General features: G+C 37.8%; 2 protein-coding genes across 2 annotated transcripts; one reads left to right on the top strand and one right to left on the bottom strand.

The window, feature by feature from the left end:
- Window positions 1–7740: 7740 nt before the first annotated feature.
- LOC110780811 (expansin-A23-like) lies at window positions 7741–9350 on the bottom strand. The gene is made up of 2 exons (XM_021985120.2): window positions 9070–9350; window positions 7741–8654 (listed from the first exon to the last, which is right to left on the bottom strand). Exons 1-2 carry the CDS (start codon window positions 9212–9214, stop codon window positions 8035–8037), a joined length of 765 nt encoding a protein of 254 aa, XP_021840812.2. The 5' UTR covers window positions 9215–9350; the 3' UTR covers window positions 7741–8034.
- A 3222-nt stretch (window positions 9351–12572) lies between these two features.
- LOC110798823 (uncharacterized) lies at window positions 12573–13754 on the top strand. The gene is made up of 2 exons (XM_022004024.2): window positions 12573–12817; window positions 13238–13754. The coding sequence occupies exons 1-2, from the start codon at window positions 12586–12588 to the stop codon at window positions 13363–13365; spliced, it is 360 nt and encodes a 119-aa protein (XP_021859716.1). The 5' UTR covers window positions 12573–12585; the 3' UTR covers window positions 13366–13754.
- The last annotated feature ends 81 nt before the right edge of the window (window positions 13755–13835 follow it).

Here is a 13835-nt window from a genome sequence, read left to right as displayed (position 1 = left end):
TATAGCATTAGCGTCTAGAATTTGCGATAAAATCGTCATTTCGAGCATTTTTTAGAGTGTTTTTCTCAAGCCCCAATTGTAGCTACGGGATTGGCTTGGTCCTATAATGCTTTGCATACGTTTTTTATGCATTCATGGTGACACGGATCATGAATAGTTTGAACCAGACTCGTTTAGTGCGAGGTACGTTCGAGTAGTGACCTGCTACTTCTCTTTAAATGTGGTATTATGCGACATTGCCATGGTCAAGGTAGTCACATGTCGAAGTGTGCCTTGACCAAAAGCTAGGTGCATTTCTTTACCCATAACCATATTTAAAAATCTTTTTGACTCACTTGCAACGTTGAGATAGACGCATACTAAGCTTAAACCAACGACACTTTATTATGTTCGAAGAAGTCTTTAAAAATCATTTGAAAATTATTTAAAATCCGAGTCCTACTGTGTACAATCCGAGGTGTCCTAAGTAGGTTTACTTATAGAGGGGTTCGTACAGGATTACATGAGTGAATCAAAATACTGTTACGATTTTTGGAATGCTGTCTAAGGATTTGCTGGAAGCCAGGGTGCAGGCGTCAAGATATTACTTGTGCCCGTTTGGCATATGCTTTAGGCTTTTAGGGCCATCTTTTCCAGAATTGCGGGAATATAAACCGTTGTCAAATTGACTTAGATTTACTTGGATTATGTCCGTACAAAAGGTCAGGGTATACTTAGTTCTTTCCCTAGCTCTTTCACTTCAATTTTTTAGCCCCCAGTTGCTACTATGTCTTCCCATTAATGATGCTTTTAGATTTCGATTTTAGATGCCCGTGCTACATGTCTGAGTGGGGTGAGCCTTGGTTAAGTGCCAAGTCCTATTGACAATGTCTGATTTTTTTCAAAGGGGATTCGCAAGCATTTGAATTACCATGAACGGGTGCCCTGAGGTCGAGGGAACGATGGGGCGACGCCGTAGAACAATCTTTTTCATTGCAAGCTTACTGCCTTTACTACTTGTTGGCGATCATGACTGTGTCTAGTGGTGAAAGAAGGTCTTTAAGCGAACGACTATGTCTAGTGGTGAAAGAAAGTCTTTAAGTGAGTTAGTTCGCTTTAGGGAGGGTCAAGTCGAGTACTTTAGAGGTCATGGACGCTTGCGCTAGCCCCCATTCAATTGAGGCAAAGCGATTTTTTGAGTGTTGGCTAAGTGCCTAGGAGTGTGAGTGCTCCTTCTGGCAAGGGTACGTGCCCTTATTATTTTTCGATGTGTGCTCGTTTCGGCATCTTGATGATTTGGATTCTTCCTTTGACTCAAATTTTTCTTTCGACTTGGGTTGCAAGTAATTAAATTTCAATAAGGGACTTCTATTTTTATTCTTGTTTTTCTATAGGCTTTAATATTTTTGCAAATTGGTTGGACCGAATAATGGATTGCCTACGTATCCGCCTTAAATAGATTTAATTTGGAATCAGGTCTTGCGTAGTTCTTAGCCTAGAAAATGGTTTCTTAGAATGCCGATTTTAAACAAGTACGTTCGAGTGGAATCGTAATGTTTGAAATAGGGTGAAATAAGTGAAGTTCATTATTATTTTAATCTGCTGCTTTGCCGTAAGCCAAAATTTTGTTTTATTTTTTAAGTACATGTATTTTTTGGTGGTACGTATATCTGAATACGTGTTGTACCCCTCCAAGTGTTCGTTATTTTTCCGTGTAGGTGCGGATAAAATGACGAGCACTTCTGGAGAAAATTTGGCAAGCAGAGAGATTCAGCGCCCAGGCTGGGGCGTTAAAGATTTCGGCGCCCAGCTGTGGGCGCTGAAAATGATTTCTGGGCGGATCTTTTTGGTGCGCTAAATGCTCCTTTTTCTTTTTAGACTAACTTTAGAGGCGCTTTGCAAAGTTCCTTTTTTATTATTTATTTCTTTTTTGTATTTTTCATTTGTTTTTTTTATTTGTGACTCAAGACGGCTTGAAAGATGGGTTGAATGAGATGGGGTAATTTGTATAGGTATTGGTCAAGCATAAGGATTACATCTGCTAGGATTCATATTTTACGGCCTCAGGCTAGTGTCACGAGTTTACATCAATCAAGGCCAATGAGTAGCATAGGGACGGCTCAAGGGTATATTAACAGGATGTATCCACACAAGTTATATGGTCATTATGCCAATGGTGGTGTAAGAACAGGTTTGGGCTTTGGAAATAATGGGTATGACGCACGTGTCAATGGCCGTACGTGGTTTGCAGTTGATAACAAGTTCAGAAACAAGAGTTGAAGTAATGGTTTCTTGGGTTATGGCAATGAGAACATGGATGGGTTAAATGAGCTGAACAGGGACCCAGAGCGAAGGCGTCTAAGAGCATAAGGATTGGAAAGGGTAGACATCATAGAATTTTATGATTTGGATTGGTTGCCTCAATTCTTTTCCTTCGTTTACTTGGGTAAATTTCGTACTTTGGGAGGTACGGGCTAAGTATTTCATGGCTCGCTCTTTTCGCTCTCCCTTGTCTCTTTCTTTTTAAGTATTTCATGGCTTGCTCTTTTCGCTCTCCCTTTTCTCTTTCTATTTTTTTCTTTTTGCTTGGGATTTCTCCCCAACATAAATCCTTCAATTTTTTTTTATTTGGGCTAAAAGGTAGATGGTTGTGGTCTTTGAGTCACGAGGCGAGACTGAGTGAGCCTCGTTTTGTAGGCCTATAGTGGACCTTTAATTTTAGTAGGCCTAGGGTGGACCTTTAATTTTAGTAGGCCTAGGGTGAACCTTTAAATTGTCTTACTTTGCAAGCGTATTTAGTCGTTTCTTAAAATGTGCAAATAGCGTAGATCCAAAAATGTTGTTTTTACCTTATTGAAATTTAACGAAAGAATTACATTGAAAATAATTTTTTGCTTCTTTTTAGATTCCAGTTTCTGGGATTTAATTGGAAGTTGTGATTTAGACTCGAACTTTCATTAATCTTTCTGATTATAACCCGTATATGAATACAAGGAGGTGGCCTAGACTCAAAATAATGACGTGGCGTAAGCCTATAACACTTGACCAAGAGACTCTCAGACTTAGGCTAATTGGACCATAACTTTCGTTGGTTGACACTTTAGATTTTAACCCTTGGGTGTTCATTTGTCATGTGCCATTTTGCTTAATGTTGGCAAGGTAGTTAATTGGGGAGATCGAATTTTTATTTTTGCAAGACTAGAATCATTAGTGCGGCTTCTCTCTTAGTGTGTATTGCTTTACCCCAATGGTAGCCTTATGGCATGCCGATTTGGGTATTTTCGTGGTTGGTCATGTTGCATTCATGGAAAATCTTTTAGTCCGTACTTAGGAATACTTCAAAGGGCGAGTGGCTCGAGAGGACTATGATAGTCGTGACCCAATGTGATCATAAGCCTTGAGGCCATTAATTTTATTTTTTGCCGATGGTATTGACGCCTTAGGTTCACTTTGGGGGTTGTGCGACTATGGAGGAATGATTTTCAGAATATGACTGTTTCCATTTTGCAAATACTTGAATTAAATAATATGTTCTTTTTATTGGTGAAAGAGAGTATTGAGGCCGTGGATTCTTAGCAAGGGATGACAATTACATATGGGTGCTTATTGATTTAAATGTTAGGAGGGGAGACTCAATATGGTTTAACCTTTTAACTTGCAGAACGACACCAAGCATTAGGATCGATTCTATGGATAAGACAACTAAGACTTAGGATTTGGATTGTACTTTGGCATAGCCTAGTCTAGACTCGGATTTATTTGAACATTTATTTTTTTCTTGAAGACTTTATTCGAACATTATTTTTTGAATACTTTGCCCATGTGACATTCAAGGTCGTTTAATTAGCATGCTCGGTTTTGGTGCCGAGCATTGTCGTCGTAGGATGCCTAACAACGACACAAAGAGTTTTTTATTTTTATTTTTTTAGTCGCTTTTAGAGTCGAGTGCCTTTTCATACGCCCTTGCAGCAATTTTTACGAAAAGTTTTTTTTTTTTGCTACGTATTTTTTTTGCGCGGGCACCGAGGCTGCTGTGCCTGACCAAAAGGCCAAGCAGCAACTTCAGCGCCCAGCGTAGGGCGTGAAAAATTCTGGCGCCCAGCCAGGGGCGTTGAAAATGCGTCCCTGGTTGGTTCTCGTTTTCTGTTTGCGTCTACTTTTGTTTATGCGACTTCGATTTTGCGTGCTTGCCTAATAACGTCCTTTACGCGTTGTGGAGCGTTTGTGGGATTCGTTACAGGCCATCCCGAGCGTCGCTTATTTTTGTGGCGATCGTTCGGGTTTGCGGAACACGTATTTCGGTATAACTCTTTGGCGAATTGATTTATGAATGTTTGGGCAATTTTGAAGGTCGTTGGTTTTCTCTAGGATAGTTTGTCACACACAATCATATATTTCGCTACACATAACTAACATTCCATCACGAGGCAATAATAACATGTCATGTAGTTTATGATAGGCTTTTATGGGTAGTTATTTGCGCCTGGCATGGTACCGCTTCTATCGTAGATCCAACACATGCCCCGGTCGAGGTAGTTTCTTCAGCAGACGAATTTCGCTCAAGAGGCCAACCCGCAAGTGCAAGCCAAGGGGGCATGCAGGCGAGAGGGACCTAATGGGCGAGCGATTGGGTTTGGGACGAGTGTACTACTAGCGAAAGTGCCGAGTGGACAACATTCGAAGCGTATGCACCCCCCGGTTGGCGATGGGTATCCTTAGTCCCAACTCCCGAGATGAAACACCAAGGGAGCCGAGATTCGTTATGCGGTTTTGCCCGTTCACATTAATATGCTGATTTTCAGGTCGTCCCAACTTGATGGGGAAATAAACGCGGGGTAGGATCGTTTCACCCTTCGGCTATTTTGATTACCTACAAGCACGAGTATTTCCTTCACTATCCCCAGTGGAGTCGCCACTGTGAGGGGGTCGAAAAAGCACGAGGCTAATGCGTGACCTCGTCCCTCGTGGGTGTGACGCTTCTTTTTGTCAAATCAAGTGTAATTGGATTTCCTGTGAGTTTACACCCAATTGACTAGTAATATAGGAGTCGCCATTCAGTTTTTAACGACAATGAGAAAAACTGACAAAACCCGGTTATCGTGACATAAAGGGAGTGCAATTATGTTTGACCACGACGGCCGTAGGTTCCCTTGTGATCCCTGGTGGTGGGGATCGCTCAACGTACACCCGCAGGGTAGAGATTGAGGGTTCGGGGGACTGTAACTACCGAGAGGAGTACTCGCTCTTCGATAACTCCAGAGGCAGGATATCCTTACTAGCTCAGCATAAATAATTGAAGGGACGTGCGTTAACTATTAAACTAATCTGAGTTGATTTTATCAATATGCAACATATAGTACTAGATCGAACGCGATTATCTGATTTAGATTGTTTTAAGGGACCTAGCATGATAATCCAATTTCCCAAAAATATCATATTTATTAAGCGTGATCGAACAATCAGATTTTAGTTAGTTTAACAGTTCATAAAAGGGCGAGGAAAGCAATTAAACCATGGAAAAGGCACACATTACGACGCACCCTTGAGAGGTGCGTCACGGTTCTTAGAAAACTAACCACTTTGACTTTGCTATTTCTCCTTTTATTTAACGAATCTCAAATTATGGGACGGGATACGTTCTGTTCGATTTATGGATCGATTGCGACAGAACGCGTGATCAGTTTTGCAGCGCGAGGCTTAGGCTTAGGGGTTTAGAGTCAATACTCAGAATATAATTGTGTGTTGTGTGTTCTTTTCACGTCGAACTTAAGGCCCTATTTATAGAAAAGAGTTCGTGGAAAGATAGAATTGCAGAAATCTAATCCACGAGGAATTAGGAAAAAACACGTACCAGGTATTTTCAGCGCCCAGAGCCAGGCGTTGAAAATAGGATCTGGGATGTTTTTCTTAGTCAAATTCGGATTCCTAGAATCCGGAGTATTTGAGATTTAATTGAGTCCTTTAGTGCGTATTAACCTTGTGACGGGATGCGTCTGGGCCCGTTACGAACTCTAGGCTCGTTGGGATTTTAGTTAATACGTGACTCTTACTTTCGAATCATATTAGGAATAGGATTCTCTCGCAATTTCTATCTCATTTAGGATTTATGTTGGAGTGCAACACCTAATTCTGACAGGTTTCTATCTTTTATGACTTGCCACTTTTAACAACTACCCATTACGGCAGTTACTATTTTTAGTAGGTTTCCATAAATAGCTGGTTTCGGGTGAAATGAAAAGGGGTAATGAGATTCGTTATTTTATAGGAGATGCGTTGTCAAGTGGAGATTTACGTTCTCATCATCGAACCTTCCCTTTCGGGAATGGGGACAAAAGTAGGTGTCTACATCGGGCGGTTCCGAAAATCTCACAACAAGGCCTAAAATGACTGCCCGATCCGGACTGGGCGAAGCCCGCCTGATCGGGCGCGTATGGAAGACTTCAAATCCTTTTGTTTTCGCCCGGTCTTCTCATTTCACCCTCAGCTCAAAGGGCGAGTTGCAAAAGTCATGATCCTTCGCCCATATCACCGAGTCTAACTCCCGGGGTCAACCGTAAGCATATAAGGCTCCCGAAAGTCGACGATAATGGTCCCGAACTTCCTCAGGCTCATGTAGTGGCCTAAATCACCATGAAACGGGTCTAAAAATACCAATTTCGCACCAATTAATCCTGAAACTCAAGGCACACTTAATAACACAGATTAGTACTAAAAACGGCTCCTACGAGCTCATTTGATGCATAAAAGTACTAAGGGACGGGGGTAAAACTCTATATAAAACACACATATATATCATAAGGTTTCTGACCAAAGGTCAAGTAAATAAGTGAGCCTTTATTTCTTTAATTCCATGTATGTTTCGTTTTTCTTTGGGTCTGATGCATTGCATATTTTCTTTTCATGTTCATTTTTTTCATGTTTATCTTTCATTGGCTTAGAATATTTGTTTTGTGGTATTTTTTTTTAAAGAAGATTTTTTTTTGTGGTGTTAATTCGCTGTTTTTGTATGTATGAAAATAATTTGCATAATTTTTATATATTAATTATAATTTTTAATTTAAATTTTAGTAGTTGTTAAAATTAGCAATTGTGTGGGAAAGATAATTTGAGGTGGAATTTACGTAAAAAGTAGGCGAAAGAAATTATTGACCTTGAGTCAAGATTATAGAAGAAAAAGTAAGAGTCGGAGTGAGAGGTGTGTCAAGTTAGTGGAAAATGAGGTGGAAGAAGAAGAAAGATAAGAGGGAAATTATTTAACACTTGACCAAGGGTCAAGAATGCACGTACATGGTCTGACCTAACGGATAACTAGTTGAAACTTGATAATCGCGCCAAGAAAAAAAATTGCATCGGGATTATATAATAAGTTAGCCTATGTCGAAGTTTAGAAGTAGGAAATTATATTGTCTCTTTTAGCATATTTAACAATGTTTATCTTGGTAGAAGGACTCCTAAAAAATCTATGGTAGTTGGAAACGTTGCACCCCAAATTAAAGGCCATTACAATAGATTATGTACCGGTAAACAATAAATCAATTCTATTATTATAACAAAGAATGTAACAAGGAAAATGGTGTTCTAATAAATCCGGTGTACGTAACACTTTCAATCTACTTTGCCGAGATTTTTGGTGTTACAAAAGGCCTTAGAATGTAATATTGACACAAAGGGAAGTTTCAAATTATCAGTGATTCTAATTAAGAGATAAAATTGGATATGTTTCAAGCCAACTCCCATACCTACTTGTATAGTGCACCTCGATGCTTATGAATTTGTCATCGATATTACATTAGAGATCAAAAAGACAATAACTTTGTAATTATTGCTCCATGAAAGAAACTAAAAAGGGGAAATGGCTATCTTATGAAAAACAATACAAACGCCGTGGATGCCAAACTGGAATTTGCATACTATAATTTCCACCAAAAAAAATCTATCTTATAGGTCGAACTTCCGATCTCTTTTACTCCGTACAATATATTATGGCATTCCGTTGAATGTGTACGCCAAATATTAATTTGATTAAGAACAATCATTCATACTTAATTATGTTCATTAGAAGTTTTTGCTGCCTTCAAATGTTTGGCCAAATTGCCAATTAGCCGGTACGACGTTATCGGACTGCACCATTTTACCATCACTAGTTGTCACTTGGAATGACAAACTTTGGCCTATCAAATTTCGCGTAAATTGCCAATTTTGCCCCCAATTACGCGTCATTTGCATCCAAATTTTGGAATTAGACGGCTTAATCTTAACATCAACAATATTTCCAACACCTCCAACATTAAACACTAGTACAAGGTACCAACCTTGATTCCCTTGTAGTAGGAATTTCAAGCCACCCTTCCTAACACAAGGAACTCGGCGAAATCGTACAGGAACAATCCCGGCTTTGTATTCCGCAATTGTTAAGAACATCTTAAGTGATAAATCGAAGTGTTTTTGAGGAGGATTACACCAAATATCGACTGTTTTTGTGTAGTTAGGAGGGCAAAAGTTTGTGGCAGTGATCTTAATAGTATTTTTGTTGGGTTTGCACCATTTGGAGTTCATGCATTGTATTTCATAACATGATCCACATGCCGATCCATTGTTGAATAACGCTGTGCTTAATGCTGCTGTTTCAAGGCCGTAACCTTGTGTATATAGATCTTTATACCCACAAGCACCATCTGAAAATCAAATCAAAATAAGTTTTAGCAAATTATTTTCACAACCATCACTACAAAATAATCACTTTATGTAATTTATAGAGATGATGAACTTCGTTTCTAAATAGTCAAATGCCGTCTTAAACTGATGATAGAGACGGATATGAGACTGAAATAGTAAAAACTTTTGAGATGGAATTTTGATAGATGCATTACAATTTAGTAATACGTAGTACATAATTATATCGTGCTTCTAGAGTTTTAGAAACGCTTTAGGGATTTTTTTAAAAGCAACGGAAAAAAGAATGTTATGTAACCCTTTGTTGAAATTAATGTAGTTATTCTAGTTGATAAATACTCGTGAATTCATGAGCTTCTCACGCCCAAAATCTAATTAGGTTAAAATAAATTCTTCGTATAAGATTGAATAGCTTACACATAGTCTCGCCTCCTTTCATATCACCATAAAATGTGGCATGGGCATCCGTCACCCACTTGTCGTTGGCGGCTTGACAACTTAAAGACAGTGTCAGTGTAATAGCGAAGAAACAATAATACAAAAATGGAAGAAATCTAACCATTTTTACTGTAAAAATGTATGAATTTTACTGTAAAAATGTATGATTTATACTCAATTTTTGTAATTAATTAGATTATGATGAGATTATCATATATAATGGTAAAAGCAAACCAATATATAGGAGAGGATAGTCCAAATTTGGTAAATTTTTAGTAATATGGTGACAGGCTAAAGTCGTATTACCTAATCAAAAATAACCTAAGGTCCACTAGCTAGGTAGCAAGGGAAGTCAGGATCGAATCCACAGGGAAACAGTGTTCTTTCTACTATTAATCAACTATATTAGACTATTGGGAAACAAGAATTGGTTGGTTTGTATGCTAAGACTACGAACGATAATTAAACAATTAAGAATTCAGGAATTAAAGGATCTAGGGCATAGGTTCACCAACAAATAACAATCCAAGACGATAAACAATCACAATAATCAACAAAGCAATTAATTAGACTAGCATGCTCTCTCGAATCGATACTAATCATAGACTTAGAATTAACGGGCTCTCGCTACGTATTAATCCTAATTCCACCTATTGACACAAGCCTAAACATCAAATTGCATCTCTCGAATCTTAACTTGATATTGCCAAACTACCACAATTAAACCTGCGCAAATCTAATTGTATAGTAATAATAACCAATCAATAGGAATTAATTACAATGCCAACAATCAAATTTATTCAATGTCCCTTCATGTTATTCATGGATCCCCAAACCCTAGAAAATAGATTTACTCAAGCATATTAACAATAACCAAAGCAATTAACATAATCAAAAGCATTATTAAGGCAACACAATGAATGAAATTAAGGAGCAATACCTAATTGAAGGCAAAGGAAATTGAAATCTTGAATTTTTATTGAATTTGAAACTAAGTGTTTTGAACTAAATTTGAGAGAAAAAAACTAAGCTTAGGAAAATAGTCTAAGTGCTTAATACTAGAAAATAAGATAATAAGGTCCCTCACTAAATTAACAAAGGCTATATTTATAGTTTAGCCTAAAAACATAAGGAAAAACCGGAAAAGAATAAAGAAGGACGCGCGCGCACAACGCCTTGGGTTGTCGTCGCCCGGTCGGGCGGCTCTCCGCCCGACGGGCGAGAAGCTCGAAATCCGCCCGACGGGCGCAGGGCTGCCCGACGGGCGTAGGGCGACTTTCTGGAAACCTTCTCCGCGCGCCCGGTCGTGCGGCTCTCGCCCGTCGGGCGGAGGGCGATTTCTGCTGCTGCTGCTTCTGATGGGCGCCCGGTGGGCACCGGGCGAAACTCCGCCCGTCGGGCGCCCTCTGACGAACTGATCCTTGGTTGCTCGCCCGATGGGCGAGGGGCAATCCACCGGGCGGAGGGCTAAGTGATCCGCCCTTCGTCCACAACACCGAGTCTAACTTCCGGGGCTCGATCATGAACATCTAGGGCTCCCGTAAGTCGATAAAAGTCGTCCCGAACTCCCTCGGGATCCTGTAGTGGCCTAAATCATCAAGAAACGGGCCTAAAAAGACCAATTTCTCACTAAGTATTCCTGAAACTCAAGGCACACTAAAATACACAGATTAATACTAAAATGGCTCCTAGGAGCTCATTTGACGCATAAAAGTACTAAGGGACGGGGGTGAAAACAATATATAAAACGCATATATCATATGGTAAATTGATAATGAATCAATAATCTTTTGCACGTAATTAAATTACATCTCACTTACTATGTTTGTTAGTATTATTTTCTAATTTTTTTTACTAACTTTTAGGGATTTTTCTATTAATGAAGGAGTTATATTCTCCTTGATTATAGACTTAGAGTACATAAATTGATCGATTAACAATCAATCAACATAACTTAATTTTAGTATAGTTTTTGTTCTTTTATTTGAAAACCAAAGTATAAGGATGAGTCAAACTTGTTAGGTTATGAACAATCTAATCGTTATGCGGAATAAACCTAGATTGCCAGAAAACATGTAAAATTCACATAATCAATTAACATAATTATTGGAAACATACTTTATGATACGTGAAAGACGGATTCTTTTACTCAAAATATTTCTGAACATCTGAACAAATTTATTTGTGTTTTTAAAGTAAAGAAATCTCGTTTTACGTCTAATTTGGATGATATCAAGTTTTCTTAATTGGATTTAGCCGTTGTCATTCCGCAAATTTGAAAGTCTTGGTGGTAAGATATTTACATAGGAATTTGAAGTTTTAAGTTCAGAAGTATCTTCTAAAATGATCTTTATATTTTTTGTTTTAATCTGTTTAATAAGGTTCTTTATACTTTGTTTTACTCAATTTTTGAACATAAAAATTTACTATCTTACCCTTATTATCCCTACAACACTTACAACTTTCCACCTATTTTCTTTTACTTTATTCATTTTTTTTCTTACATTCACCCACATCTTTCATCTATCAAATTTTATCCACATTTTATTATAGGTAAATTTGCCAAAAATTACCTTATAATATTGGATTTTTGCCAAAAAGCACCTTAAAAAATAATGTTGTAATTAACTACCTTTTAAAAAAAATTACGTTGTATTACATTTGGTTGGATTACAAGCATTGATAAAACATTTTGGGGTTGACTTACTAGGAGCATATCTCGTGGCATGTCACCGAAATGTGTAATTAAATGACACATGAGATACATATGATAAAATCAATCCCAGAATCTTAATTCAACATTTATAATTTGCGAAAAGATAGTGTCTTACAACATAATTTTTTTATAAGGTAGTTAATTTCAATATTTTTTTTATAAGGTAGTTAATTACAACATGTTTTTTATAAAGTAGTTTTTTGCAAAAAAAAAACCAAATTAATAAGATGGTTTTTAACAAATTCACCACCTTATTTTTTTTTTCAACGAATCTATTATACAAATTTGCCTTATTATATCCACCACCTTTTTACATACTTTTTCTATGTTGTCTTAATATTGGTGTAAATAATAATCATAAAAATCATTTTAAAACGGGTACTAGTCCCATAAAGTCAATATCGACGTCTTAATTTGTTGGGGGTTTAGTTTTTTTAATAGTACGTACAATTAACTAAGGGCTGCTCCCGGCCTCCCGTTGCTTGCCTGGTTGCCTCATTACTCTAATGATCCACCTACGAAGCCCACTATTATTGATTCAACCTTGAAATTAGTATACTTGATTAATGCTTGTTTTTTCTACCAAAAAAAAGATTAATGCTTGTTTTTGCATAAATGATTTGGCATATATGTATATCAATTTGGCAACTAATTGTTATTTTTTAAGTGAACAAATAACGCACCTATCCTTTTGGTGTTATCTATACATATAAACTACAAACACTAGATACTTAATTTCATCAACCAAAACGTACAATCACAAAAATAAAATACTAACAATGAATCAAAATCATCCAACAAACTCAAATGAAGAAGATGAACAAGTTGAAAAGCTAATACAAACCCTTCCAAGAGTTTCCTTGAGAGGCTCCTCTTTTAAAATGATAGAGTATGAAGGTTTCTACTACTACAACGAAGATGATATTCCTACCTTAACCAATGCAATCAACTTTCAAAAACACTTTGTTGCTCGTGACACCGATATCTTCATTATTAGTCCGGCGAAAACAGGTACGTCTTGGTTGAAGAAGTTACTCTTTTGTGTTGTTAACCGCGTAAATTATCCAACCATTGATCAAATCCCGCTCCATAGTCATACCCATTATCAACAACACCAACAACGTACAACAACTTGTATAGGATCGTCCTTTACCCAACTGGATTCGCTTCCATCACCTAGGCTACTTAACATTGCTATCTCTTATTGGTAAGATCTGACCCATGAAATGAAACAACACGTGTGAGAGTCCCACATTGATAAAAGAGGAGATAGTTAATCGCTTAATAAAGCAAATGCGCTACTCCCCTTATTGCCATATGATTTTAAGGTGGAACTTCCTTTGGACTTGTTAAGTGGACTCTCTCTTGATAACGGGTGCGGCCCAGACCCGTATTTAACACTTGTAACATCCCTTCCCAAATCTATTGCAGATTCCGGGTGTCGGATTTTGTACATTTGTCGAAGCTGTTTTGACACACTCACATCATTTGTCGAAGTTGGCATGCCATTTTCTCCCCAGGAGGAAAATGATGGTATCATACAACAAATTATATATTGACTTGTGAAGCACTGGAAATAACAAGGATTTGAAAGATTGGGATTGGGCTAAAGAAGATCAGTTTACAGTTGATATGGCAGAAAGGATGGCAAAACTCATGCAAGAAACACTTGACCCCAGATTATGCTTCAAATTGCTCCCATGATTCTTTACAAATTTGCATCATTTTAGGGGTACCAAATTGGCGTCCTCAGCTCTAATTATTGTTTCTTTTGATGTACATTTTTTTTTTTCGGTTTGTTCCGCAGGAGTTTGCATGAGTAACTCGATGGGCAACATTCCTTCCAGTTGAGATTTTTTCCATTCCCAAGGCTCGAACCCGAGACCTTGGTTAAGGGCCTCTCAATTGGTCTTCTATTGATGTACTTTAATTTGCTTAATTATTTCTTTCCAAGATGATTGGGATCATCTCTAGTAATTGTGCCTTTACTTGTTAAATGGATTTTTCATTTCCTTAAACAAAAATCTAA

Source organism: Spinacia oleracea, chromosome 4 (assembly GCF_020520425.1).
Source record: "Spinacia oleracea cultivar Varoflay chromosome 4, BTI_SOV_V1, whole genome shotgun sequence".
NCBI classification, from domain to species: Eukaryota; Viridiplantae; Streptophyta; class Magnoliopsida; order Caryophyllales; family Amaranthaceae; genus Spinacia; species Spinacia oleracea.
Note: the sequence above shows the minus strand (reverse complement) of the source record. Positions and strands in the feature narration are given on the sequence as shown.